This window comes from Notolepis coatsorum, assembly GCF_963971535.1.
Source record: "Notolepis coatsorum genome assembly, chromosome: 3".
Lineage (NCBI taxonomy): Eukaryota > Metazoa > Chordata > Actinopteri > Aulopiformes > Paralepididae > Notolepis > Notolepis coatsorum.
In genome coordinates, this window is record NC_140167.1 from 20,382,441 (window position 1) to 20,410,332 (window position 27,892).

The window sequence follows — 27,892 nt, forward strand, 5'->3', positions numbered from 1 at the left end:
GGTGCCCCATTCACTGTCTATGCAGCAACCCTAGTTTTTACATCCGGGTCACGGTGACGTCACAAATTCAAGAATTCTCTCTCTGAATTCCAGCTTTAGGAGAGAGCGGTGCATCTGTTCTGGGGCACAGAAATAATGTGAATTGTTAATATGGGTGGCATTCCCCTTTAAAATGGCTGCCCGCTGCCTGCCCTGCACAGAAAGCCAAGGCAGTCGTTTTCAAGGTGGGGTCCAGGGAGGAAAGGGTATCCTTGAATTATGAAGATGAATATTCATATCATAAACATTATGAATATCATAAATATTAATGAAATGTGTTAAAATATGGGTTCACTTTTCTTTGACCATATTGTTATTGACTTGATTTAAAATTAATAAAAAGGGTTTTAATCTAAACAAACACAACACATCCATACAACAATACTTAAAATATATATATATTATTTTATTTATATCTATTTATATTTTTAAAGAGTTTACAATATGAAGCCGTTCGAGAATGCCGAATAAGTACGTAAATGAAGTTACGAAGGAATTCCTTGGTCAATTTTACGTATGTCCGTTCGAGAATGAGTGAATGAATGAATGAATGAAAACTTTATTTAACAGATTGCAGAATGGGTACAATACAGTACGGCTCAATACATACAATTGTTAAGGGGATGCAGACCTGAGAAAGACGTTTGTCTTGTTTCCATCAGGGTCCCCCATCAGGGGACCATTGACAGTGTAGTGAAGAAGGCACGGCAGCGCCTCTACTTCCTTAGGTGCCTAATGAAGTTCCAAGTGAGTCAGAAGATCCTTAAGAACTTCTACTCATGCACAATAGAGAGCATCCTGACTGGTAACATCACCTCCTGGTTTGGGAATAGCACCGCACACGACCGCAGCAGAGAGAGTGGCCCGATCAGCCGAACACACAATTAGAGGTGGGCTTCCCACTCTCCAGGACATTTATACCGGGCGTTGCAGGGCCAAGGCTAAGAGAATAGCCAAAGAGTCACCCAAACAAAAGCCTCTTTGCACTGCTGCGGTCAGGCAAGCGCTACCGGAGTCTCATGGCCAGTACAGAGAGACTCAGAAGGAGCTTCTATCAGGCCATCAGGATGCTCAATGACTCTTTTGTAACACCAACCCATCCATCTTTCTACACTCATTGCACACACATCCACATGCACACACTCACTTAAACAAACACTCACCTTAACACTCACTTTATATACTTTAAACACGTTAACACTACATCATATCTATCTATTTATTAAAGAGATTTGCACTACATCCATACCTCATTTTGCATCTTGCCTTTAAAAAAAGTGTTTGTACCTCATTTTCTGCATTTTGTACCTCATTGTCTGCATTTTACTTCATTGTACTTAGGTTGTACTTTAGTTTGTATATTGTATAGTGTTGGGATTTATTCCTCTTTTACTTACTTTTTTACTGTATGAAGCACATTCTCAGGGGCTCATACAGAACCAAGCATTTCACTGTAATGTACATATACTTTATACGTGACAAATAAAAGCAGACTTGAATCTTGAACTTGCAACTTGAACTGTGAGCTTCTTGTTTTGAAAAAGTTCATGTGTCGTGGTCTTTGAAGGTTAAAACACCTCCCCTGTTGGATTGCATTGGAGCCTGGTGAGAAGTTGCAGAGGTTCCCTGACCTCTTATGTATTTTTACTATTATGTAATCTAATACTATGCTACTACTCTTATACTACTACAGTAACTATCTTGCTAATACTGTCTATACTCATTTGCACTCAGAGTGTAACACTCAAGCTCGATATTATTTGACGAACAATGTCACTGACCCTTAGCTGCCAGAGATATACCCCTACATGTTGTAAAATTATACGTTTTCTCAATACTAAAAGCGATCAATGAAATGATGGCCTCTACTAATCAACATCATGCCAGACGATTTTTAGATAGGGCCTAGGTTAAGTGAACCTGTCCACAGTAGAGCTAAACTATTACTATGAGCTCAATTAAATCTCATCACATAAAACAAATCTGAAATGGGGGTCCCAAATGTACCATTTAATGTCTAATATGAAAAGTTGAGCAAATGCACACAGACAGGCACTTCACCGAAAAACAATGCTGGATTTATTTCACACATATTCCAGGCTATAAACAGTTATTTAGTTTATTGAGAGGTAATGGGTTTGAGTATGTCCTCCAGTGATGTTGTGTTAATTAGCCTAGCTCAATGATAATAATTCCATAATAATAATAATAATAATAATAATAATACATCTATTTTATATAGCGCTTTTCCAGGCAATACCTATCACTATTAATCTTAGCCTACACAACCAGGCAATCTTTACGTAATTCAAATTCAACCTCATAGTATGTGATGCTTATTAGTTGGATTGTTTTCAATGTTCATTTAAATGTCAACGTAATTTGCCGACAGTGTTTTTATAGTGTTTAAATACAATTAGTTTTAATTTCAGTCATGATTTAATTTAGTCTCAGTTAGTTAATATTTTGACAGAGCCACTTGCAGTGGTTGGTTCAGTGATTTTGATCAGGCAACACTGCAGTGTGCCCCATCTGGATCAAAGGACCCACCCACTCCCCTCGGAACATGACTGCAGTAGGAAGCTACGAAGCCGGCTTCAGTAAGAATACTTCATTCATGTTTATTATAGCGAGCTATTATTGCCTTTCTTCAGCTTGGCTTACTACCGTTTTAGAGACTGCAACGTCTCTAATTGTCCGCGAGTAAACCGAAGCTAACTAGGTGATTATCTGTTGTGCAGTAAGTCAGCTAGCTAACGTTACAGCGATGGGCTTGTTGGCTAACATTAGTGTGAATGTTAGCCAGATAGCTAAAGTTAGCTCCTTAGCCTCCTTGGTATAGTGTTTTGAGGTTGTAACGAATGCAACAGACATTCCAGGAGGAAAGCGTGTTAAAGAACAAATAATATCCCTATAGTTTAATGGTATTAGCTAGTGTTTAGAGTTAGCAAGCCGGCTAATTTGACAGCTGTGAAGATTGTCATTGAAGCTATCCCGGATGTCCTGGTACTGTGCTCTAACTGCTCATTGGATAGACGATCCACGCTGAGCGATCTGATTGGATAAGAGTCGATGGTGGCGCTTTTTGTTTACTAGTGAGGCCCCTGCTAGTAGCCACCCATTCTAGGTTGTAGCACCTATCAAGAGAGGTGTGTTTCAATCAGCCCCTGGTTGTAAACAACCACATCAATCTCATCATCTTCATCATTATTCTGATTCCTCTCTTATGCTACATCATAATGTTTGTCCCCAAAGGGTTTTAATCTCCCCCACCCGCTCTCTCTCTCTCTCCATCCCTCCCTCCCAGGAATAGGAGTGAGGATGTGGCTTCTGTGGTCCCTGCTGCTGTCGTTGCTGTCTGTAGTATATGGTGCTGCTGACTCCAAAGCCGTCACAACCTCCCTCACCACCAAATGGGCCTCTACTCCTCTGCTGATGGAGGCCAGGTACAGCAGCACCAATGCCCTGTTTACCACACCTGGCTGGCAGTTAATCCTGCACGGTGTAACTTTTGCATTAAAAAAATATTGCCTTGGCTTGTTAGTCTAATCTTAAAGTCCTTAAATCATGGAGTTGAGCTGAATAAGAGAAAACCCACCCATCAGCGATGCACGAGACCCAGAGAGGAACTGCCCATACTGCCCTCTTTGCAAACAGGAACATTTATGATTGAAGTATTAGAACTATGTAAAAGACTGCACTGCAGTCTCATTTCTCATGAGTCTCACCCCCCACCCCCCCCCCCCCCCCCCCTTCGATCTTCCTCTTTTGTCATGAAAGTTAGATAGTGCAGCTTTAAGTCCCTCCCTATGCAGACAAAATATGCAGATTGTTTCCGAATATGGCACCAAAGCCACATTTAAACTGGGTCACATGGTCCAAACAAGAATGCCAACAACCACTTGGATTAAACTAGCAAATATGCTATTGTGGGTAAAGGTTTACACTTCCACATCGTTTGAGTGACACCCTTTTTTCTCATCTCTCCCACTCTCTCATCCTCCTCCTAATCCAATCTCCCTCTTCTCAGTGAGTTCCTGGCAGAGGAGAGTCAGGAGAAGTTCTGGGACTTTGTGGAAAACAATCAGAACATAGAAGGACAGCATGATGGTAAGGCTGTCTGAGCCACTTTGAACTGGTTTAAACAGGTTTTCACTTTCAGTTATGCTGTGAGCAGCTGGATTTATGGTGCATTGTTTTCATAGTTGTGGTGGTTTGGCAAGTTAATTATCATTATACAAGCAGAAATATGATATGACATGCTGACATTTCATTACCTGAAGATACAGTGTGTGCGTGTTATACAGCATCTGCACTGATAGTCAAACCTAATCCTTGTAGTGTGACTGAACAAATAAAGGAAGGGGAGAGTAGGCTACTTTCCTATATCAGAGAAAACATTCTGCACCATTCACATTATTTTCACTACAGTCCTAAAGTTTCAGTATGCACTGATGCAGAGGCGAGTACCAATCTGATCCATCGCTTTTCAGGGTTTTGCCACAGGAAATTAGTCAGTCAATGAGGGCCATGGGGGGGGGGTTATCAAATGCTTGTATACTCGATGTGGCTTTATGTTTTAAACCGTTTAGCCCACTCCGTTACCTTACGTGAGAGACGTGTACAGTAGTAGGCTAGGATGGATGACCACATATAGTATGAATGCATAATCTTGTCATTGTTTTTAATGATTAATGACAAAATGTATGGCATGCTACACATGGTTCTTGGTATTGGATTTTAGTATAGTGTGAATTCTCTTGATACCAATACCCAGTATTTCATACTGGTATCGGTGCAACTCTAATTCGTAGTAGTAGTAGTAGTACTTTATTGGCATGTAGCAGTCACAAGACTGAATTAGTTACCAATTTACAGATTAAATTAAAACATCAACACACGCAGCTAAATATAGTCCAACTATAAACATAGAAGAAGAAGGGTTGAAACTACAGTAGAAATAAAACTAGACATAAGAAACATAAGGCCTAACTGACCAGGTCAGCATTAATGGGAGTTATGTCTAGTTAGTTAGGTATGGTATGGGAGAGTTTTGATAGTGATGTGTTTGCGTGAAGGTATTGTTTAGATTTATGACAGATATTTCCGGTCTGGTTGGGGGTAGCCAGCCAGCCAGCCAACTGTGAGGTTTGGAGATTGTTGGCAAATGAAAGACGGATCTGCTCACGTTGGGCTCTTAAACTGGTACTCGATGCAAATAAAACAAAGATCATGCTGTTCTCTAGAGCCAAATGATTTTCATATATCCACTGTGAATGGATCTGATATCGAGAGAGTTAAAGAATATAAATATCTTGGCATCTGGCTTGATGAGAAATGTACATTTAAATGCAATGTAGATAATTATTTAAGTAAACTGCGTCAGTAGGTTGGCTTTTTGTGTAGAAACAAAACCAGTTTTCCTATGTTTAGCAGAAGGAAGGTTGTTAGTGATGCACCGATGTGAAAATTGTGGCCGATACCGATATTAATATTGTTGTTCTGGCCGATACCGATATTTACCGATGTCGATATCTCTGTATAGAAAACACCTTTTTATGATAATCAAATAAAGAGCTATTTTCCAAAACGCATTAATTTCTTTTACTTTTGTAAGTTATTTTCAGAAATGACTGATATTTTGAAACTATTTAACACTTTGAATGCCACGAGGTGGCGCCAGAGGTAGCGCTTCAATGCCACCATCGGCGCCAATGTTACGCTTAATATCGCCTAATCTATGTTTTAAATTATGGCTATGTGTCTAATCTGCCCGTCGCTTATCAAAGAATCCTTTTCCAGTCAGTGCTGTCAAGGCAGATTGGTTTTTTATCGCTTCATTTCCGTTTGAGAGCATTTTGAAAAGCACCCGGTTTGAGGTAAAAAACAGTTAATTCTAGATCATTCTATGATAATCGTCTTTTACTGGAATATTCCAGAACGTTGATATTTGTCGGCCTATTTATGAATCGTTTTCAAATAAACGCTAGATGATCAATATTATACGTGCACGCAAGCACATTCGAGCCGCGCACGGATAATCGCGTGTTCATTTCCTCTTGGACTTTTACAGTGAAACCGAAAGAGCCCATTTCACAAAACAGCCTATATCTTCATCAAAATTAGTCTGATTATCCTAACACTGATAACATAGATTCCTTACCTGACATCAGATGGTATCCAACTGGTATATTCCAATTCCTGATCACCATTCGAAAAAATCGATAAGTGTATGGATCCAACGTGTGTACAGTGCAGTACATGATTCCGCGGGTCTGAGAGGCTCCAGAATGAACTGTGATAACCCCGGCTGCATCAGTGGACTGGAAAATGTGGAGTACAGGATTTTTTTCCCCATCCATTTTCATTGAGTCCATTCCAAAATCCCTTATGTCATCTGGGAGATGATAGGGGGCGCTTTTTTCCACATCTGATCGCCGGCGGCGCTCGGGTATACTAGGGTAGGCTCGCATGATGCAATATGATTTCAGATCGCTAAAAAAATTCAGAGAAATCTCGTGAGTGGCTTTCAACATAACTATCGGAAAACCCAAGATATCTCGTGAGTGGCAGTGAAAGTGTTAAGGACCAAAAAAGTTAAAAAAAAAAGTAAAAAAATAAAAATTATTATATATATTTATTTAATATCGGCCCAATCTTGATATCGGACCGATACCGATGTGTAAAAAAACGGCCATATCGGCCGATATTATAACGGCGGCCGATATATCGTGCATCACTAAAGGTTGTTGAAGCAGTTTGTCTGTCTGGTTTGGATTATGGAGACATTTATAGACATGTTACTGCTTCTACTCTAAAACCTCTGTAATCTGTATATCATTCTGCTCTTAGATTTATCACCAGTGGCAGTGACAGTTGTGCTACCCATCATTGTATCCTATATGATAACGTTGGGAGACGTGACTTGCATTGGCATCTGTTTCTGTATAAGGCCATTATTGGTGATCTTCCACCCTACATCACTTCATTGCTGGACTGGAGCTCTGGACCTTATCATACTCACTCTGGTGATTGGCTAATAACACTTAATGTCCCCAGAGTTTGCACTGAATTAGGAAAATCAGCTTTTTGCTTCTGTGCTCCAGAAACATGGAACGTTTTTACAATTCACTTTACATCTCAATTCATTAGTATCTATTGGTCAATTTAAATCTTTAATGGTCAACCATTTCACCACAGTCTGCAGTTGTTTTTAATTATTTTAAATGTTGAATTAATTGACTTTCTGTTTCTACATGTTTTTTTTTAATCTACTTTTTCTCCTTATTTCTTTTCTATTTTTCTCCCATCCCAATTTCGTGTATCTAATTCAAAGTCGTGTCCTGAACGTTGCTCGACTATGCCCCCCACTGGTCGGTTGTAGAGAGGATAGAAGCCTTGCATCACGTGTTCCCTCCGGCACACGAGGAGGCAGCCTGTCACATCTTTTCACCTGCCAGCGCGGACTCTCATTGGCGAGGTGTAACGCATGGGAAGCTCACACTACCCTCGCCACTTCCTGTCTCTGCTGTGCAGGTGTCTCCCAAACGACCTGTAGGGGTCGCTGTCCACAACGTCCAATCCCCACCCATCGACTTCCACCCGCTGACTCTGCCAATGAGCCAGTACGACTGGCCCAAGCCGAAGGCAATGCTGAGACTGGGATTCGATACCGGAGTCTCTTGCATTGGTGACGAGCGCAATCTCCGCTACGCCACCCAGCCGCACCCCTGTTTCTACATGTTTTTGTATTTATTACGTCTTGTAATTCTCAACGTCATTGTAAATGAGAGCTTGCTCTCAGTGATCCTTGGAGATTAAATGAATGAACAGGGCAGTTGGTTAGTCGTCCTACTTCTTCCTATTGATGTGTCTCATCCCTGTCCAGATACAGACCAGGCCAACTATGACCTGATCGTGAAGAGAGCCAGTGCCTTGCTCAGCTCCGTCCAGGTCAACATGCTGAAGTTTGCCCTCTCGCTCCGAGCCTACTCCTCCACAGTGAACTCCTTCCAGCAGGTAACCACAAGTGTTTTCCCGATTGACATGTGTCAAACCCCGCCCCCCTCCTTTCTTGATCCTCCAATCACAAACAAAGTTTGTCCCGAGGGAAGCGACAGTTGTGATTGAAGGATCAAGAAAAGAGGGTGTGGTCTGAGAGAGGTCAATAGGGCCGTCCTCCACTAAAGACATTCTTAGTCGGCTAATAATAGTCATGGGTTTTGTCGACTGATTGATTAGTTGATTTAATTGACAAATCTATAAATTGACTAATCAATTAGTTACTCAACTAGTGGACTTAGAGGAGATGTGTTTGTGTGTGTTGAGCCTGTTTGATATTCCCACCACAAATAAAGCCATTAATGGGAAACTACTGACATTAATTATGGGTGTGTTAGTGGGAGGGGTCATATTTCAATGCCTGTTTAAGTTTAATGAACACACACACACACACAGTGCAGCTGCAATTAGATTTAATGGCGTTATTGAACATTTACATGACGGCGCAATGAATATGCGACATTTACAATAAATAATGATGTGATAATGATCATGATACTGTGTAGAGAGGGACAGGAAACGATTATGATGTTGAAGGGACCAAGACTTGAGTTTTCTTTTATACACAAGTCTTTTAAAGTGTGGAATGCTGGGGATTGAGTGTAGGAGTTGATTGTTTCATAATTGGGGAGATTAGTCATGTCTAAGGTTAATGGTAAGTGCAGGAGATGAAATGCAAATTCTCTGCAGAGATCTTTTATTTTACCTTTACTAATAAAAACAAACCTTTATTTAGGGCGGCTAGGTGGTGTAGTGGGAAAGGCACTCGCCACCAGTGTGGAGACGCTAGGATTCGCGTGTTCGAATCCAGCTCTCCACATTGTTTTCAGTTTAGCTGGTCGTCCGCAGTAATACACATTGGCCGTATTACGGGGAGGGAAACTGATGGGTGGGGATCGGGCGTTGTGAACAAGCGACTCCTACAAGTCGGTTGGTGCGCCTGCGCAGTAGAATCAGGAAGTGTCGGGGGCAGCGTGAGCCTCCCACGCGTTACTCCTCGACACTGAGAGATCGAGCTGCGCAGGTGAAAAGATGCGACTGCTGTTACCTCAAGTACCGGAGGGGACTTGTGCTATGTATGACTTAGTCCACATTGCAGCCGGCTTGTGGGAGGCAAGAAACAGCGTTCGTGACAGGGGAGGGTTGAATTGGATGATACGAAATTGGGATGGGAGAAAATATAGAAAAATGGGAGAAAAAGTGGATAAAAAAAAAAAAAAAAAAAACTTTATTTAAACTCGAAAGGCAACTGAGGTTTCCCTCATTTACAGTCACGTCGAGTGTACAAACAGAAATAAGCACAATAAAAGGCATGTAAAATCACACAGCGTATAAAATCATAACAATAAGACAACAAGGCGTGTGTGTAACCCCTGCTGTCTACTTCCTGTCCTTTAGATAGCATCCAATGAACCCCCTCCCTCTGGCTGCTCCACCTTCTTCAATGTCCATGGAGAGAAGGCGTGCGATACGGAGGTTTTAGCGGAGCTGCTGGCAACGGCTCCTGAAAGGTGAACACACACACACACACACACACACACACACACGCACACACACACAAAGATATTTATGACTTATGAAAGCAATCGTGAAAACATGAATAAGTCATTTTAATAAAGAAGAAATTTATACACATTCATCACACACAAACCTACATTCATATCAGTGATATAGGGGCGACAGTGGCTCAGGAGGTAGAGCGGTCGTCTGGTAGCCAGAAGGTTCCCGGTTCGATTCCCGCTCCTCCTGGGCAGCGTGGCCGAAGTGTAAAAAAAGAAAAGAAAAAAGAAGCACTTTGTATATATAAATGTACCATTTATATCTCCTGATTAATCCGGATATGAACATATGAGAAACACCTTGCAATATCGACATCCTAAAAGGATTGACCAGTATGAGACTAAAAGCAGTAAACATCTTCTCACCCCCCTCCCCCTTTCCAGGCCTAAGCCATATATTTTCAAAGGTGATCACAAGTTCCCAGGTTCAAATCCCGAGGCTCCGGTGGTCATTCTGTACGCGGAGATCGGAACAGCGGTCTTCAAGAGGTTCCACCAGGCGATGCTGTCCAAAGCCAACAAAGGCCTGCTGACCTACGTGCTACGACACTATCAAGCTGTGAGTGTTGACGCGCTCTCAAGCGTACGCCTTCTTTACAAGACCTCACGTTAACACTTTCAGTGCCAGCAGGGGGCGCACGATTTAGTGCTTGAATGCCCACCATCTACTTCAATGTTAGCGTTAAAAACGCCTAATCTATATTTTAAATTATGGCTATGTGTCTAATCTGCCCGTCGCTTATCAATGACTCGTTTTCCAGTCAACATTGTCGAAGCGGATTGTTTTTTTATCGGTTAATTTTCGTTTTATAGCATTTTGAAAAGCCCTCGTTTTCAAGGAAAATATTAATATTCCATGATAAAAGACGTTTACTGGAATATTCTAGAATACACAAAAACTGAAATTTTTCTGCCTATTTATGAATAGTTTTCAAATAAACGCTAGATTATCGATAGTATATGTGTACGTATGCACGCTATATAGGCGATCTGAAAAATCGATTCTCTTATTTCCTGATCGCTCGCACAGCCACACAGCCACACACACACATAGGGGAAAAGTATCTCCGTGAAAACAGGTCTGATTATCCTAAGACTGGTAAAATAGATTCCTTACCTGAGATCAGATGTTATCCAAAAAGATTATTCCAATTCCTGATCGCCATTCCAAATATCGATCGCTTTTATTGATCCAACGCTACATACTGTACATATGTATTCCACGCTGTTCTGAGGGTCCACAATGAATCCGATCGGCTCGGGTTACATGCCTGAGAAGTAAAATGTGGATTCCGGATTTTTCTTTTCTCATCCATTTTCATTGAGTCCATTCCAAAAGGGTGCATTACCATCTGGGAGACGATAGGGGGCGTTTTTTTCACATCTGAGCTCCTACAGGGGCTGCATACCAACGGGAGACTCGGTCGATGAAATATGAATTCAGATCGCTAATAAAAAAATAAAGCGCTAATAAACGTCGTGGGCATTCAGGCATTGGGCTGATAAAACGTGCTATGACGTGATGGGCACTGAAAGTGTTAAACACGCATCTCTGGACGGCTGGGTAGCGTAGAGGTCTAAGCACTCGCCTACCACCGCAGAGACTGTTGGGTTCGAATCCAGCTGTCAGCGGTACCTCCGGCTTGATCAGTCGTCCCTATGAACACAATGGCAGTGTTCGTGGGTGGGCAGCCGGTGAGGGTGTGAGTCCTGGTCGTTGCAAACAGCGACTCCTACTGGTCGGTCGGGGTGCCTGTTCAGCAGGCAGGGGATCTGGGGGAGATAGCGTGAAGTGAACCTCTGCACAAATTACGTTCTCCCAGAAGCAGCCTTGTGACTCCACATGTATCAGAGGGCAATGCACGCAACAACCAGGACAAACAACCAATTGGGGCATAACAACTAAATTGGTGATGGGAGAAAAAGATGGAAAATCACAACAACAAAAAAACGCGTCTCCGATCCAGATAGGATAGACACTCCACATTCCTACCTTCTTATGTTCCAGTCCATTCCGTGGGATCTTAAGTATGTCCTTTTTTATTTTATTTTTAATTTTTTTTACCACTTCCTCTGTTTCAAAGTAAAAGATGAAACGCAAAGACAGATTCTCTCTTGTCACAGGCGATAGCGGATGGGGTAATTCTTTGGCTTTCGTCCTTTTATTTGGAAAACAAGGATGTGGCAGGGTGGCAATGGAGGCTAGGTAGACATGTTGAATACAAGTGAATATGGTGTATCTAAAGGACATATTTGGATTCCTTTTTGGGCCCAGTTGTGCTCCTGGTTACCCTTCAGAATGATGGAACATGAAGAATCAGGAATGGAAATGTCTTATCGTGTCGGGTTGAGGGTTGCTAAAAAGCTTATTTCATTTATTTCCGCCATTGCTGTAAATGTGCCAATGTTCGCCCAAAGGGCTCATTTTGAACTGTTGTCCCTGGGGCAGAGTGTTTAAATAGCCATAACGGCATGCAAACTATTTAAAAGCCAATAGAATCAAGGTATACAAAACATGAATATGAAATAAGACAAATAGTTGTAAGGCACAGCAAGGCACACATGACACAGACAATTATACATAACAAAACACAAGCATTAGCAGACAGAACACAGTTGTAGACAACAAGACATGATCATTAGCAGGCGAGACGCAGCTCTACTTAACTGTGACATCTGCCGCCGCCTTTGGCTACTGAGGAATTAATTTGAGCAACTCGTTGCGATCCCTCTCAGATGTATTGTATTTATCACCGGTGTTTAAACCTTGCTTAGAGCTCTCGTCTAGACGGGACAATTTCATACATCATCTGTTTTGTATTGGGATTTGAATGCCAGGTGCTCTTATTTAACCCCGTTATTAATAAAGATGCAGCTCTGGGTATCTATATTGAATTGCTTTTCTCTCTCACACACACACGCACACACACACACACACACACACACACACACACACACACACACACACACACACACACACACACACGATGTCTGGAAGGTTGCAGCACTTAGCGGTCTTTTTACTTACAAAAACCGAGGGGGCCATTAGGGGACAGCTAAGTGTGTCCAGCAGTTGTCAGGCAACAGCTGGCGCCCTGTACTTCAATGCTATTAAGCTAGCCAGCCACCACGTGTGTTTTTCTGTTCTCTAGCAGGTGAAAGTGCAGGTGAAAGCCAGCCACCAGCTGTGTTTTTCTGTTGTTCTCTAGCAGGTGAAAGTGCAGGTGAAAGCCAGCCACCAGCTGTGTTTTTCTGTTGTTCTCTAGCAGGTGAAAGTGCAGGTGAAAGCCAGCCACCAGCTGTGTTTTTCTGTTGTTCTCTAGCAGGTGAAAATTATACATGTGTGCAGAGATGAAGACGAATACAAATATATTTGAATTAAGGGCTCTACATGCTACAGCAACTGCGACACAACTGCAACACAACATGGTTGCAGATGTCGCAGAGGGTGTTCGAGTGTGTTGCAAGGATGTTGCGTACCTCTCCCCAAAATCAACCCGAGCGACTGCAACACAACCGTTGCGTTGATGTTGCGTAGCATTGATTGGTTGGTTAGTGAATGGGGGCGGGGCTGTCATATAATAATATTGGTTCCGCAGGCAGGAATACTATCCTCGAGTTAATGTAATTTATACAAAAACGTTTGTAACGAATCATTCAAAAAATATACAGTCAACTGGAATATGTTAGTTTTTTACACACATAATTGGTTTGTCATGACAAACCAATAAAAAATCGCGAATTAACCGGTGGTTATCCTATAGCCCTAGTTATATGTACATTTCAACAAAGTGGAGCCGCAGGGGAAGACTTCCATAGCATACGCCTTCAAATCCTCTTACCTTGACGATTAAAAGCCTCCACAATTTAGTAAACAGTATTCACATGGCTGGTGGTGATATTTTACGACGCCAGCTTGTGAGAATTCGTTGTAGCCACCCAACTAACGTTAATGCCATTCAGAATTTATTAACATAGCTATACACACAGTAACGTTAATATAATTACATGCATCATTGTTTACAATCAACGGGTGGGGCTAATCGAAAGGACTGGACACAGGGACACGTTAAACAGCAATCAATTAATTTAATACAACAGGTTGTTTTGAGCTGCATTTGTGCCTACGACGCGCCACAGGGATATATGGCTTCGAAACAGAGCGGTAGATTCAGCCCAAACAGGAAACAGAGCGACAGACACACACACACACACACACACACACACACACACGATGTCTGGAAGGTTGCAGCACTTAGCGGTCTTTTTACTTACAAAAACCGAGGGGGCCATTAGGGGACAGCTAAGTGTGTCCAGCAGTTGTCAGGCAACAGCTGGCGCCCTGTACTTCAATGCTATTAAGCTAGCCAGCCACCACGTGTGTTTTTCTGTTCTCTAGCAGGTGAAAGTGCAGGTGAAAGCCAGCCACCAGCTGTGTTTTTCTGTTGTTCTCTAGCAGGTGAAAGTGCAGGTGAAAGCCAGCCACCAGCTGTGTTTTTCTGTTGTTCTCTAGCAGGTGAAAGTGCAGGTGAAAGCCAGCCACCAGCTGTGTTTTTCTGTTGTTCTCTAGCAGGTGAAAATTATACATGTGTGCAGAGATGAAGACGAATACAAATATATTTGAATTAAGGGCTCTACATGCTACAGCAACTGCGACACAACTGCAACACAACATGGTTGCAGATGTCGCAGAGGGTGTTCGAGTGTGTTGCAAGGATGTTGCGTACCTCTCCCCAAAATCAACCCGAGCGACTGCAACACAACCGTTGCGTTGATGTTGCGTAGCATTGATTGGTTGGTTAGTGAATGGGGGCGGGGCTGTCATATAATAATATTGGTTCCGCAGGCAGGAATACTATCCTCGAGTTAATGTAATTTATACAAAAACGTTTGTAACGAATCATTCAAAAAATATACAGTCAACTGGAATATGTTAGTTTTTTACACACATAATTGGTTTGTCATGACAAACCAATAAAAAATCGCGAATTAACCGGTGGTTATCCTATAGCCCTAGTTATATGTACATTTCAACAAAGTGGAGCCGCAGGGGAAGACTTCCATAGCATACGCCTTCAAATCCTCTTACCTTGACGATTAAAAGCCTCCACAATTTAGTAAACAGTATTCACATGGCTGGTGGTGATATTTTACGACGCCAGCTTGTGAGAATTCGTTGTAGCCACCCAACTAACGTTAATGCCATTCAGAATTTATTAACATAGCTATACACACAGTAACGTTAATATAATTACATGCATCATTGTTTACAATCAACGGGTGGGGCTAATCGAAAGGACTGGACACAGGGACACGTTAAACAGCAATCAATTAATTTAATACAACAGGTTGTTTTGAGCTGCATTTGTGCCTACGACGCGCCACAGGGATATATGGCTTCGATGAGCTCTCTCTCTCCTGCCGATTAAAATCAGCAGCTCTTCCTCGAGTGCCTGTAGCTGCCTGCTTTTGCACAACGGCATCCATCCCTGCTGCTAGCTAATGTTAAAACGAACCTAAAGTTAGTTGTTCACCAACAATCTCAACAGTATTTAGCGTCAGCTCAAAAACACTGAACCGGCATCAGCAATAATACTTCCAGTCGGGGGTTTTCAAAATAAAAGAGCGACGTCTAAAACACCGGAAAATACGTTTATTTTGTACATAACATTTACATTTATTTGTACAATGTTGCATAGGCTACGCGTGGATGTTGCAGAAGCATAAAGGCAGAGTGTCTGCAACATTGTTGCGTTGTCGATGTTGTGTCGCATCGCAGTTGCTGTAGCATGTAGAGCCCTTAAGGCATGATTGCACCAAAGGCCACGCAAACAACTACGCTGACCGAGCGTCTTTTCCCCTCACAAAATCTATTGTACATGGATTGGTAATGTTTTTGCATTAATTTATTGAACAGTGTCGCTGCAATGCATCTTCTTGAAGTGATTTGGGCAATTTGATGCTTCTGGTTTTTTGTTTATTTACGATAGTATTATAAACTAGAGGTGGGCATAGATAATTTTTTTTAATCTAGATTAATCTATCTGCAATCCTAGATTAATCTAGATTAAATGGCTCAAAAAAGAAAAAGAAAAATCTGCCGAAGGCATTCAAAATATGTGTGTTCTACCCAAATAATGACCAGAAGTAAGTCCTTACTTTTTCTTTCCTCCTTATGTTTCTCAGGCCAGATGGCCCATTACACCATGAGCCCATCTCCCGTTTCCAAAATGCATTACAGACTGTTTGAAAAAGCTGTTTTGCTATGATAATTGGTAATGAAATATCAAAATAATGTTCAATAAGATGTGCTTGTGTTTAATAAGTTGTTTTATTCAGAAGTTAACACAAATAAATAATATTACCAGTACAGTACAGTATCTAGCACACTCTCAGGAGCAAAACGGAAAGAAACATTTCAAACTTGAACTATGTGACATGGCTTGACTCAATCAGTCCAATCTCTATTTCTCCTTCTTCCACCAGTCACTCAGGCAGACCAGCTTGTTTTATGTAGCGGTGTCTACTTATAGTGCCTATAATATTTTTCCCGTTGGGTGCCAGACAGGGCCAAACCCTGCCAATGCAAATCAACTGCTCCAGTGGAGTTGCTCAGTGGCCAATGGTGTCAACTGTGGTTGTACTGGGCAGCTCCCAGGTGTGAATGGAACTGTGTGAATGTGAAGCAGGGCGTTCCTGAAAAAGAGCATCTGTGCTCAGCGAACCTACCCTGGGTAAATAAAGGTAAAATCTTTAATTTTTTTAAGATTAACTGCGTCAATTATATTATCGCGCGGTACTAGTATTGCGTTAACGGCCCAGCTCTAATATAAACTCTGTAACCGGATATGATCTGGATGCCTAAGACACGTGTTAATAGCAGATGTAAATGGGGGCTGACACACTCGTGAGAGAAGAGATTTCCAGCTGTTTGTGTGTCTCACTCTCTCACTCACTCACTCTCTCAATCTCTCCTGTCCAGAATCCCAGCGGTAACAAGGTGCACCTCTCTGGGTACGGGGTGGAGCTTGCCATCAAAAACCAGGAGTACAAAGCAAAGGATGACACACAAGTCCAAGGTACACACACGCATACACACTCTCTCACCCATGCAGACACACACACACAGGGGAGGAAACTAACTGGCGAGTATATGATTTTTTTTACCAGCCAAACAGATTTTTTACCAGCCATAAATAGTGGTGATATGGGGGGAAACCCGGTAATAATTCGGTAATAATAAAATGTCACTCGGCTGCATTTAAGCAAAGCCGCTCAGTATAGTCGTCCACTATGTTGAATGCGCGTTATGGTAGCTTGTTACATGCTAGGTAGCTAGCCGGCTAATGCTGGTTGACTTGGTCATCCATTCTCATCCGACTCGAAGGAGACGCGCCGCGTGCTGTTGTTCGCCCCCATGTCAGACCGCACTGATATCCGAAAGCGACGACTCTACATGCAATTATTTTCATCCACTGATGTGTTTTTGTCTACGTTGTCAAGCCGGTGACGGGAGTCTGTAGGTCCGCACGCAGTGGTCTATCCACTTCCCCTAGATGGGCGGCATCTTCTAGAAAACGAGTGTTCATTGGAGGAGCTTAGAGCGCAACGACGATGTTAATTGGTTATGGATTATTATGAGGCGCAAATGGGAGGAATCATAAGGGGGGAGTCAGAGTTCGGCTTGTGCCAGTGAGCGAATCAGCAGATTGCAGAATGATTTTTTTTGTTTTGTTTACTACTCTTGCTCTTCATGAATCACTCGCCAAACATAAAGAATACTCGCATTTGGCGAGTAAAATGGCCTAATTTCTTCCCCTGCACACACACTCTCACCCACGCAGACACACACAAGGTACACACACGCACCCACACTCTCACCCACGCAGACACACACAAGGTACACACACACACACACACTCTCTCACCCACGCAGACACACACAAGGTACACACACGCACCCACACGCACCCACACTCTCACCCACGCAGACACGCGCAATATCTTGTGAAATTAGGAAACACTATATGTCAGTTTATGATTGATGAATTGATTGTTGTCTTCAGGAGCGGATGTGAACGCTACAGTAGAGAACGATCCTCTAGATGAGGTCCAAGGATTCCTCTTTGGTAAACTGAAGTGAGTGACTTTTGGTATTCTGCTTTTGATAAATACTTGGCTGCATTGTACTGAAGGCTACGTAATGCACTTCCTAACTTTCTCCTCTCCTTCCCCTCCCTCTCTCCCTCCCTCTCCTCTCCTCCCCCTCTCCTCCCTCTCCTCTCATCCCTCTCCCTCTCATCTGCCTCTCTCTCTTCCTCCTCCCCTCTCCCTCTCCCCACTCCTCTCCCCCTCCCTCTCCTCCCCCTCCCTCTCTTCTCCTCTCCCCCTCTCTCCCTCTCCTCTCCTCCTCTCTCCCTCTCCTCTCCTCTCCTCCTCCCTCTCCTCTCCACCCCCTCTCTCCCTTTCCCCTCTCTTCTCCCCCTTCTCCCTCTCTCCCTCTCTCCCTCTCCCTCTCTCCCTCCCCTCTCCTCTCCTCTCCCTCTCACTCTCCCTCTCCTCTCCTCTCCTCCCTCTTCTCTCCTCCCTCTCCTCTCACTCTCTCCTCCCTCTCCCTCTCCTCTCCTCTCTCCCTCCCCTCCCTCTCTCCCTCTCCCTCTCCTCTCCTCTCCCCTCCCTCTCTCCCTCCCTCTCCCTCTCCTCTCTCCCTCTCTCCCTCTCCTCTCCTCTCCCTCTCTCTCTCCTCTACCAGGATTCTGTACCCGGAGCTGAAGGAGCAGCTGAAGGAGTTGAGGAAGCACCTGGTTGAGAGCACCAATGAGATGTTTCCTCTCAAAGTCTGGCAGATGCAAGGTGGGTCTGACATCGAGACCCCCACCGGGCTGCACTCGAGGCTGAATCTATCGCTCTGTTTCCTGTTTGGGCTGAATCTGTCGCTCTGTTTCCTGTTTGGGCTGAATCTGTCGCTCTGTTTCCTGTTTGGGTTGAATCTGTCGCTCTGTTTCCTGTTTGGGCTGAATCTGTCGCTCTGTTTCCTGTTTGGGCTGAATCTACCGCTCTGTTTCCTGTTTGGGCTGAATGTGTCGCTCTGGTTCCTGTTTGGGCTGAATGTGTAGCTCTGTTTCCTGTTTGGGCTGAATCTGTAGCTCTGTTTCCTGTTTGGGCTGAATCTACCGCTCTGTTTCCTGTTTGGGCTGAATCTGTCGCTCTGTTTCCTGTTTGCGTCGGGCTCAGGTTAAACACGGACACACAGTGCACTGTGCTCGGAGACTTCTGGGTCTGTATTCGGAAAGCTCCGTTGACATGGCTGGTGCAAAAGTGCAGGCATGGCAAATGGCATGGGAATCGCTGTGCCACTCAAAACCAAATCGTACACACACAATATGCCGGTGGGCCATAAATCAATTTTTTATTTTTGAAAATGATGACTTGTCATTTTATTAACCGTGACAAAATTTGAATGGCTTTCTTAGTTTAGTTTATTTCTAAATGTTTTACCCAGGGACAGTGCACATCAATCAACACTATCAGTTTCCACATCAATGTAAATGCGCCAGAGTTTAGCGAATGAGCTAGTTTTTCACGTTTGCTTTAGTAATGTGTTTCCCCTCCTCCGCTTTTGACTTCCCTTCCTGTGGTCATTACACTGGGTCACTGGGGGGCGTGGCCTTCCTGTGGTCATTACACTGGATCACTGGGGGGCGTGGCCTTCCTGTGGTCATTACACTGGATCACTGGGGGGGCATGGCCTTCCTGTGGTCATTACACTGGGTCACTGGGGGGCATGGCCTTCCTGTGGTCATTACACTGGATCACTGGGGGGCGTGGCCTTCCTGTGGTCATTACACTGGATCACTGGGGGGGCATGGCCTTCCTGTGGTCATTACACTGGATCACTGGGGGGGCATGGCCTTCCTGTGGTCATTACACTGGGTCACTGGGGGGCATGGCCTTCCTGTGGTCATTACACTGGATCACTGGGGGGCGTGGCCTTCCTGTGGTCATTACACTGGATCACTGGGGGGGCATGGCCTTCCTGTGGTCATTACACTGGGTCACTGGGGGGCATGGCCTTCCTGTGGTCATTACACTGGGTCACTGGGGGGGCATGGCCTTCCTGTGGTCATTACACTGGATCACTGGGGGGCGTGGCCTTCCTGTGGTCATTACACTGGGTCACTGGGGGGCGTGGCCTTCCTGTGGTCATTACACTGGGTCAGTGGGGGGCGTGGCCTTCCTGTGGTCATTACACTGGGTCACTGGGGGGCGTGGCCTTCCTGTGGTCATTACACTGGGTCACTGGGGGGGCGTGGCCTTCCTGTGGTCATTACACTGGGTCACTGGGGGGTGTGGCCTTCCTGTGGTCATTACACTGGGTCACTGGGGGGCGTGGCCTTCCTGTGGTCATTACACTGGGTCACTGGGGGGCGTGGCCTTCCTGTGGTCATTACACTGGGTCACTGGGGGGCGTGGCCTTCCTGTGGTCATTACACTGAGTCACTGGGGGGGGTGGCCTTCCTGTGGTCATTACACTGGGGGGGCGTGGCCTTTCCATTCTGATGAAAGGCCAACTCATTATTTACATTTAGTCATCTAGCTGAACGCTTTTATCCAAAGCTACTCACAAGTTCTGTACAACAGGTCAGCAGGAAGGGTACAACTCTGGCAGTATTGGGTACTACCGTCTTATGACGTAGGAAGGTTAGTATTTTATTTAATTTATTATTAATTATTTTCAATATCTGAAATAAAATAAATACTCACCTTCGTACTGTCTTTTACAATCATGCACTTTGCTATTAAATAGTCTTCCTTCCCTATATTACTACCTAATATGTCTTTACTACTATGCACTCAAGACTGTAGCACTCAAGTTCAACACTGTTGAAGAACATTGTTACTCCGCTGAAAGAGTTGTACCCTGTTGTACAGAACTTGTAAGTCGCTTTGGATAGCTAAATTACTAAATGTAAATAATAATAATAATATATTTGATTTGTAGGGCACTTTATAGTTGTGGAGCAAATCTCAAAGCGCTACATTGTAAAAGAACATAAAAGCTAGCAAGAGAGTAAAAAAAGAGAATGTAAAATAAGCAAGACTAAAACCAGTAAGGAGTAAAAAAAAATATTATAACTAGTAAAAGAGTAGAAAAAAACATAAAATAAGAAGGGCTAAAACTGGTAAAAGAACATACAATGTGTGGAACTAAAACTAGATAAAAATCATATTTCGACTCCCCGTCGACTTGTTTTAAATCACAGCATATAGTCGTCATATGTCAGTGTGCCAGCATAATACAATAAGCCCAGAACCGTTCTTCTTCTAGCACTTCTTCTAACACTGGTGTGGAGGAAGAAAACGTAGCTACAATCTGTTTTACAATCTGGAATTACTGGAAGGACTACTGAGACTGGCCTGATCAAAGCCTGCAGAGAGCCAGAGTGCTTTGCTAATGGAAGGAGTGGCTGGCTTTGGCATCTATATATATATATATATATATCACATTGTAATTTTTACTGGAAAACGCAATACAGTCATAACTAGGGAAACTATTGTGATGATATTTTGACCATATTTCTCAGCCCTAAGTGCATCCGTTTATGCCCACGTGCCGTCATGCAGTTCTTTTGAAAACCTTCCTGTAAGACTGCAATTAAAAAGTGGTAATGCCAGAATATGAGAACGTCTGTTCTCTAAAGTGTTGAAATGGGTGAAAAGGCTCCTTTTCTTTTTACTTTTCTTTTTTTAATCATTATATTTTTAGTTGGCTATCGTGGCCTAATGGTCCAATTACACTTTTTAAGTTTGGTTATGAAAAAATAGGATCATCGACTGCTATGACTACCAATTAAACGAAATGTCAAAATGAATAAAATAGAAGTTAATAGTTTATATTGGAGTCCTCACGTGTATTATTTTAGATTAAGGGATTATTTGTACCAGCCGTCTAGATTACGTTGTCTTCAAATTCTAAAGCATGTGGCGTTCTATAAGGTGGTGTGGAGAGAGAACGTGAGGAGATTGGATCGGTTGTTGGGGAGTGGCCCGGTTCTGTCCTGCTATCTTTATCCTCAACCCTAGTGGGTCTCATTAGCACTGCCTGTTTACCCAGAAACAGACCCCCCTCTGGGACTAATATAATAACCGACACAACAACCCCATGGAGCTGCTCACTACATACAAACCACACCGAATGTTCTCCTGCAGTCTCTTCCTGGGTGTTTTCGAGTGCTGAATAGTCTTCCCGTACGAGTGAGAATATTTCTCAAATGCACTGACGTTGGGTTTGCCGAGGGCTAATTTACATCGGTCGTTTTGAAATGTAGCTACAGTAGGAACAAAAAATATAGTTAATAATAAAAAGGCTTTTCACTGTTGATGCAGATGCTTTGATCACCAAGTCCATTGAGAGGTGAAAACTGTGTGTTTGGTACTAATTGCTCTCTCTCTGTCTGTAGTGAGTCACTCTGTGTTGCGGTGTTTCTCTGCACTCTCTCTATATACCCCATGTACCATTGAAGGCTCTTACCCCCTCAGGTTCTTTACTCAACACAGCACGGGGTGGAGACCGTTTTTGCTTCTCAAAATAAAGCACATTTTATTTCACGAGCGCACACAATATACCGCACCGCAGCTTGACACTCATAATAATAACTTCTGGCCGGTCCACACACACACACAGTTCCAGCTAGCTTTTCCTGACGCAGCCTCTCCCAGCTTCTCGTCAGCGTGTCCAAAAAGCCCCCTATCCAGGTCCAGCATGCTGCTATAAAGAGAGTAACACCTGTGCCAATCAACTCACCCTGGCTCTGTTCCCGTGAGCCACTCCCACCCGTCTCCCCCCTGCAGCAGAGCCCAGACCACACCACATCCCACACTCTTGTCAGCTCTGTTCTCTTCCTCTCCTCAGTGTTTCCCCTACCATTGCCTTGATGGGAGCCCCTGCCTCTCCTGAAAAAATTATATAAAAAAAAGTATTATTATTAAAAAAAAAGAAATTATTAAAGTTTGCTTTAATCAATCGATGAATCAATCTTTTTTATTTTATTTATTTTTAAACACCACAGCACACAACACAGTAACGACAACAATAATAATAACAATACTAAACATAACAATATCAAATAACAACAATAACAGTATAGTAATGATCTGTATTGAATCCGTTGTCTCTCTCCGTGTGGTTCTTGTTCTCTGACTCTCTGCTCTCTCTCCTTCCCTCTCTCCTACTCTCTTTCTCTGACTCTCAGCTCTCTTTCTCCTTCCCTCTCTCCTACTTTCTTTCTCTGACTCCCAGCTCTCTTTCTGTCTCTCTCTCTCCTCAGTTCAATTCAGTGGTCTTTATTGGCGTGGCATTTTGGATCAAACATGTTGCCAAAGCAGAAAAGCCCCACAAACAATAAAATATTAATAGTAAATATCTCTCTCTCTCTCTCTCTCTCTCCTCTCTCCTCTCTCTCTCTCACAGATCTGAGTTTCCAGACGGCAGCTCGTGTTCTTGCTGCTCCATCTGTTGATGCTCTCACCGTCATGAGGGACCTGAGTCAGAACTTCCCCACCAAAGCCAGGTATAGAATACCAATTTGAACACACACACACACACACACATGGACACACAGACAACAGGGCTGGGCGATATGGGGAAAAAGTAAATATCAGTATTCATCACATCACACAACATCAATATTCAGAAGGATTTTGATAGACGATATATCTGCTTACGTGTAGAGAATCACACGTTAGATAATCATCATATTGGACTGCATGGTAATGTGATACATGAACTATAATTTAGTGAGAAATTCTTTGAGCATTTAGGCAAAAAGGAAATGTATATCTTGATTCACAAAATCTAAAAATAATCACAATATTAATATATTGCTGTAACAGACACAGACTTTAACCCCACTCAGAGCCACGCCCATATGACCAAATTAGGGCTTGTAGGCCAGCGCTTTAGTCAATGGGAGGACGGGGATATTTGCGAACGCTTAAACTATATCTTAAATGATGGCTATGGGTCTAATACACCCGTCGCTTATCAATGACTTGCTTGCAGTCAACATGTACGAAACGGATTGTTTTTTCATCAGTACATTTCCGTTTTATACCGTTTTGAATACGTGTATAGCTTTGGAGATTTCTAGTAATTCCAGAGAAAGACATGATAATAGCCCTTTAGTGGAATACACAAAACACGTTGTCATTTTTCATCTGATTTATGAAGCGGTTTCAAATAAACGCTAGATTATCAATAGTATGTGTCCTCATGCACGAAAAGAAGCGGGGTCTGAAAATCGCTTCTCCGTACTTTGGTCGGCGCGAACCTCACACACACACACGCTCCGATGGCGGAGAAAGGAACATCTGATTACCCCAAGATTTGTTACATAAAGGCCTTACCTCACATCTGATGTCATGCAAAAAGATTAATCCAATTCCTGATCGCCATTCCAAATATTGATCGCGTCCATTGATCCAACGTTGTAGTCCAAAACACATAATCCACGATGCTCCCAGTCGGGGGAGTCAATGCAATAGTATCCAGCTGCATGCCCGAGAAGTAAAACCTGGACCGGATTTATTTTTTTGATGCACAGTCCCAGCCAATCCAATCCAATGATGTGCAATACCATCCGGGAGACGATAGGCGGCGGTATTTGCCCTTTGCGAGCTCAGACCTATTCCCAATGATAACGTCAGGCTGGATGGATGAAAAATGAATGGATATCGCTAATAAAATAAATAACGATAAAAACCCGCCTATACTCGTGATTGGCACGCAAGCGATGGGCGAGTTAAACCGACTATACTCGTGGTTGGCACTGAATGGGTTAAGAATAGACATTATGATGTTGACATTCACAGATGAGTCGCAAATACTGTCTGTTTCTTAAGTCTAACGAGTTGCTCTGCCCCTATCCCTTCAGGTCCATCACCAGAACAGTGGTCAGCGCTGAGATCCGCAAAGAGATCGGAGAGAACCAGAAGGTGAGGTTCCATCTCTCCGTCACCCGTCCACCAGGGGGCAGACCTAGTGGAGCTTCAGAGGGCTTTTAGTAGCTTTCTTTGCTTCCTCGGCCTGGTTGGTACTAGGGGGAGAGGAGGTCTGTGAGGGGGGAGGGTTTCAGTCGATGAAGGGCTTTGTAGGTGAGGACCAGGATATTATAATTCATCCGTGGGAGACAGGAAACCAATAGAGGTTATTTTAGGACTGGGGTGGTGTGGTCCTTATCCATCTGCTACCCGCTATGAATATCGTTCCACTGCCGAGAGGAAGCCCTGGGATTCACTGCAGTGACGCCCCCCCTAGCTGGCGGTGGAGCGAGGGCTGGCTGGGGTAGATCTGAGGGGACAGAAGGGTAGGGGCAAGAAAATGACAAAACTGACGGTTATTTATGGTGGATGCCTGGCCTGCGCAGGCAAGATGCATACATGTTGAAGCAGTGCAAAGCACTGGGGGTACTGCAAGACAAGAAACATTGTCTGTGTCTTTATTGTGGGTACTGCAAGACAAGAAACATTGTCTGTGTCTTTATTGTGGGTACTGCAAGACAATAAACATGGTCTGTGTCTTTATTGTGGGTACTGCAAGACAAGAAACATTGTCCGTGTCTTTATTGTGGGTACTGCAAGACAAGAAACATGGTCTGTGTCTTTATTGTGGGTACTGCAAGACAAGAAACATGGTCTGTGTCTTTATTGTGGGTACTGCAAGACAAGAAACATGGTCTGTGTCTTTATTGTGGGTACTGCAAGACAAGAAACATGGTCTGTGTCTTTATTGTGGGTACTGCAAGACAAGAAACATGGTCTGTGTCTTTATTGTGGGTACTGCAAGACAAGAAACATGGTCTGTGTCTTTATTGTATCGGTTTGTAAAAAGCCATTTGCACTCTGCTGTCACGAATAATACAGAAGGCTCCGCATCGTCTGCTCTAAACTTCCGGACTCCGACGGACAACATCTGTCCTCTTATCTGCAGCTTGATTTCTCCGTCGTCCTCAATGTGTTTCTGTTCTTCTCATTGTGGTCCTGATTAAGTGCACGTAAGCACATTCCAGAGCTGCCGGGCCGTCACGTTTAATGGTCGGTGATAAACTAGGATTAGGGTGCAACTGTTTATAAACATAATCCAATACCAGGATAATAGACGATGTAATTATACACAACAACCACGTCCCCCCGTCTCCTGAGCTGCTCACATGGGAAATACAAGATGAGGAGTCCCCCTCCCCCTCCTACACTTATGTGTTATGAATAGTAAACGACATTAGGGATGAACAGGGCAATAATTCAGGCCAGGAGTTATACCCCACCCAGGTCAGGCTACCTTACACACAATAAATACACACACACGCAAGTGTATACAACAAATACACACACACACACACACACCACTGCCTTTTAGACAGAGCTGCAAACCATACTCATATAGTCACTTTTTGACTGAGTTGTTTTAGCTTCCTTTAAAACAATGTCCTCTATAGGTCTAATAGTCACAAGCAACAACAGCACTCTCCATTCCACAAAGGTCACAGGGTCACTTAATTCCATCGTATTATTCCATTCCACACATGGGTGAAATACTGGTTCCATAAGAGCTGACATACTGTGTTTAATATAAGCTACCAAGCAGCAGCAGCAGCAGCCCAGCCCAGTGCTTTTCTCCTCCCTGTACTGAACCATTAACTCTGCTCACTAACGCTCGCTCCCTGTAACCATCACAACAGGGCTCCTATGATGACGCTGTGATGTTGTAATAAACATTTACTTCGATATACGGTATTTACCTTATCTGTCCCTACTCCCTAGGCTTAGTATGTTATTGTAAAAGCACTTCAGTTACACTGTGTGTCTCGGTGAACAGAACAGTATAATGTGTTTTGGACGGGACTAAATTAGTTTCATCCCCACTATATTTCCCCACTTTCGTCGTTATGCCGATTCTTGCGCGACTTCAGTCTGGGGAGGGAGGGTGTAGTCCAGGGGTGGAAGGGTTCACAGAAATCATGGTTCGGCTCATACTGTATCACGGTTTTGGGTTTGGTGTCGGGCTGGGCGATTCTTGCTCAAATGTGAATCACGATTTTTCTCTCTAAGAATTGAGATCATGATTCTCTCACACGATTCTTATTTTTTCAATAAAATCATTTATTGCACTCTTTTCTTAAACAGACAACATAACATAATCAAAGTGCTCGACTTAAACTTAAACATAACATACCGTAATTCCTCTAATAGTAACCCCGGCTTGTATTTGTTTCAACTGTAGCGGATACCAGGCTTGTATAAGAGAGAGGCCTATATTTCTAATTTTCAAACGGATCATAATGAATAAATCAACATTTTGTGTCAGTTTGAACCCAGTAAAATGTACTGGGTTCATTTATTGAAACCAAGTACTGTATGAAATACGGTAGTAAACAGTGCAATTACAGGTGGTCAAAAAAAGTTAAATAAAGTAAAATAGTGCAATCACAATACTGGTATAATAATAATAACTTTGTTTTATACAATTCTGAGGTAGGCTTACTCTCTTGGTAAACATTAACACCATACCATTATATGGTATTTACTGCACAGCCAGGCCAGCATATAACAACAATAACAAAATATATTGCCTATGGTAAATCCGTTGAGGGAAATACCATAATTCCTCTAATATACATGAAACCCGGCTTGTATTAGGAGGCCGGCTTATAATTGCTTAGCTCAACAGCGCACCCGGTCATTAATAGAGACCCGGGCCCTCATTCATCAACGTGATTTACACACAGATATGTGCTTAAGCTGTGCGTACGACCATTTCTAAGCAGAGTGTGGGATTCATCAATTTCAACTTGAACTTGACTTCGTGCTTATATTTACGCACAGCTCGGACCATGCGTACCTGGCGCCCGTTGGTAGAATATATTATTACAACAAGGAAATGAGCTTCTGTGCATTAGTTTCAACACTGGCATGTTCTGTATGAACCGTAATTCATTATAGTTCATTGTAAAATAGCAACAGTAGTGTAATTATGGTCAAAACCCTATAAATAGCATTTGGAATAATAGATCTTTCTCTCAGAATGAATGCAGCATGGTTTATATAGCGTTATCGGAATATACGGGGTGTACTGACTGACTGCGCTCCGCGTAGCTCAACTCGTTATTATTTTGCGCACAGACCGCAGAAACACGGGAACGTTTTGATTATATTTAAAAGGCTTTACGTTAAACGAA

At 43.2% G+C, this 27,892-nt stretch overlaps 1 protein-coding gene across 1 annotated transcript in view; it reads left to right on the forward strand.

The window, feature by feature from the left end:
* The first annotated feature begins 2,603 nt into the window (after nt 1-2,603).
* Nucleotides 2,604-27,892, forward strand: part of uggt1 (UDP-glucose glycoprotein glucosyltransferase 1) — a 72,364-nt gene continuing 47,075 nt past the window's right edge. Inside the window, exons 1-11 of the mRNA XM_084311054.1 lie at nt 2,604-2,639; nt 3,347-3,485; nt 4,070-4,149; nt 7,928-8,058; nt 9,499-9,611; nt 10,044-10,218; nt 16,642-16,738; nt 17,726-17,798; nt 18,412-18,512; nt 23,131-23,230; nt 24,593-24,653. Coding sequence (XP_084167180.1) covers nt 2,606-2,639; nt 3,347-3,485; nt 4,070-4,149; nt 7,928-8,058; nt 9,499-9,611; nt 10,044-10,218; nt 16,642-16,738; nt 17,726-17,798; nt 18,412-18,512; nt 23,131-23,230; nt 24,593-24,653 — 1,104 coding nt within the window. The 5' untranslated portion in view covers nt 2,604-2,605. The remainder of the gene's footprint in view (nt 2,640-3,346; nt 3,486-4,069; nt 4,150-7,927; nt 8,059-9,498; nt 9,612-10,043; nt 10,219-16,641; nt 16,739-17,725; nt 17,799-18,411; nt 18,513-23,130; nt 23,231-24,592; nt 24,654-27,892) is intronic.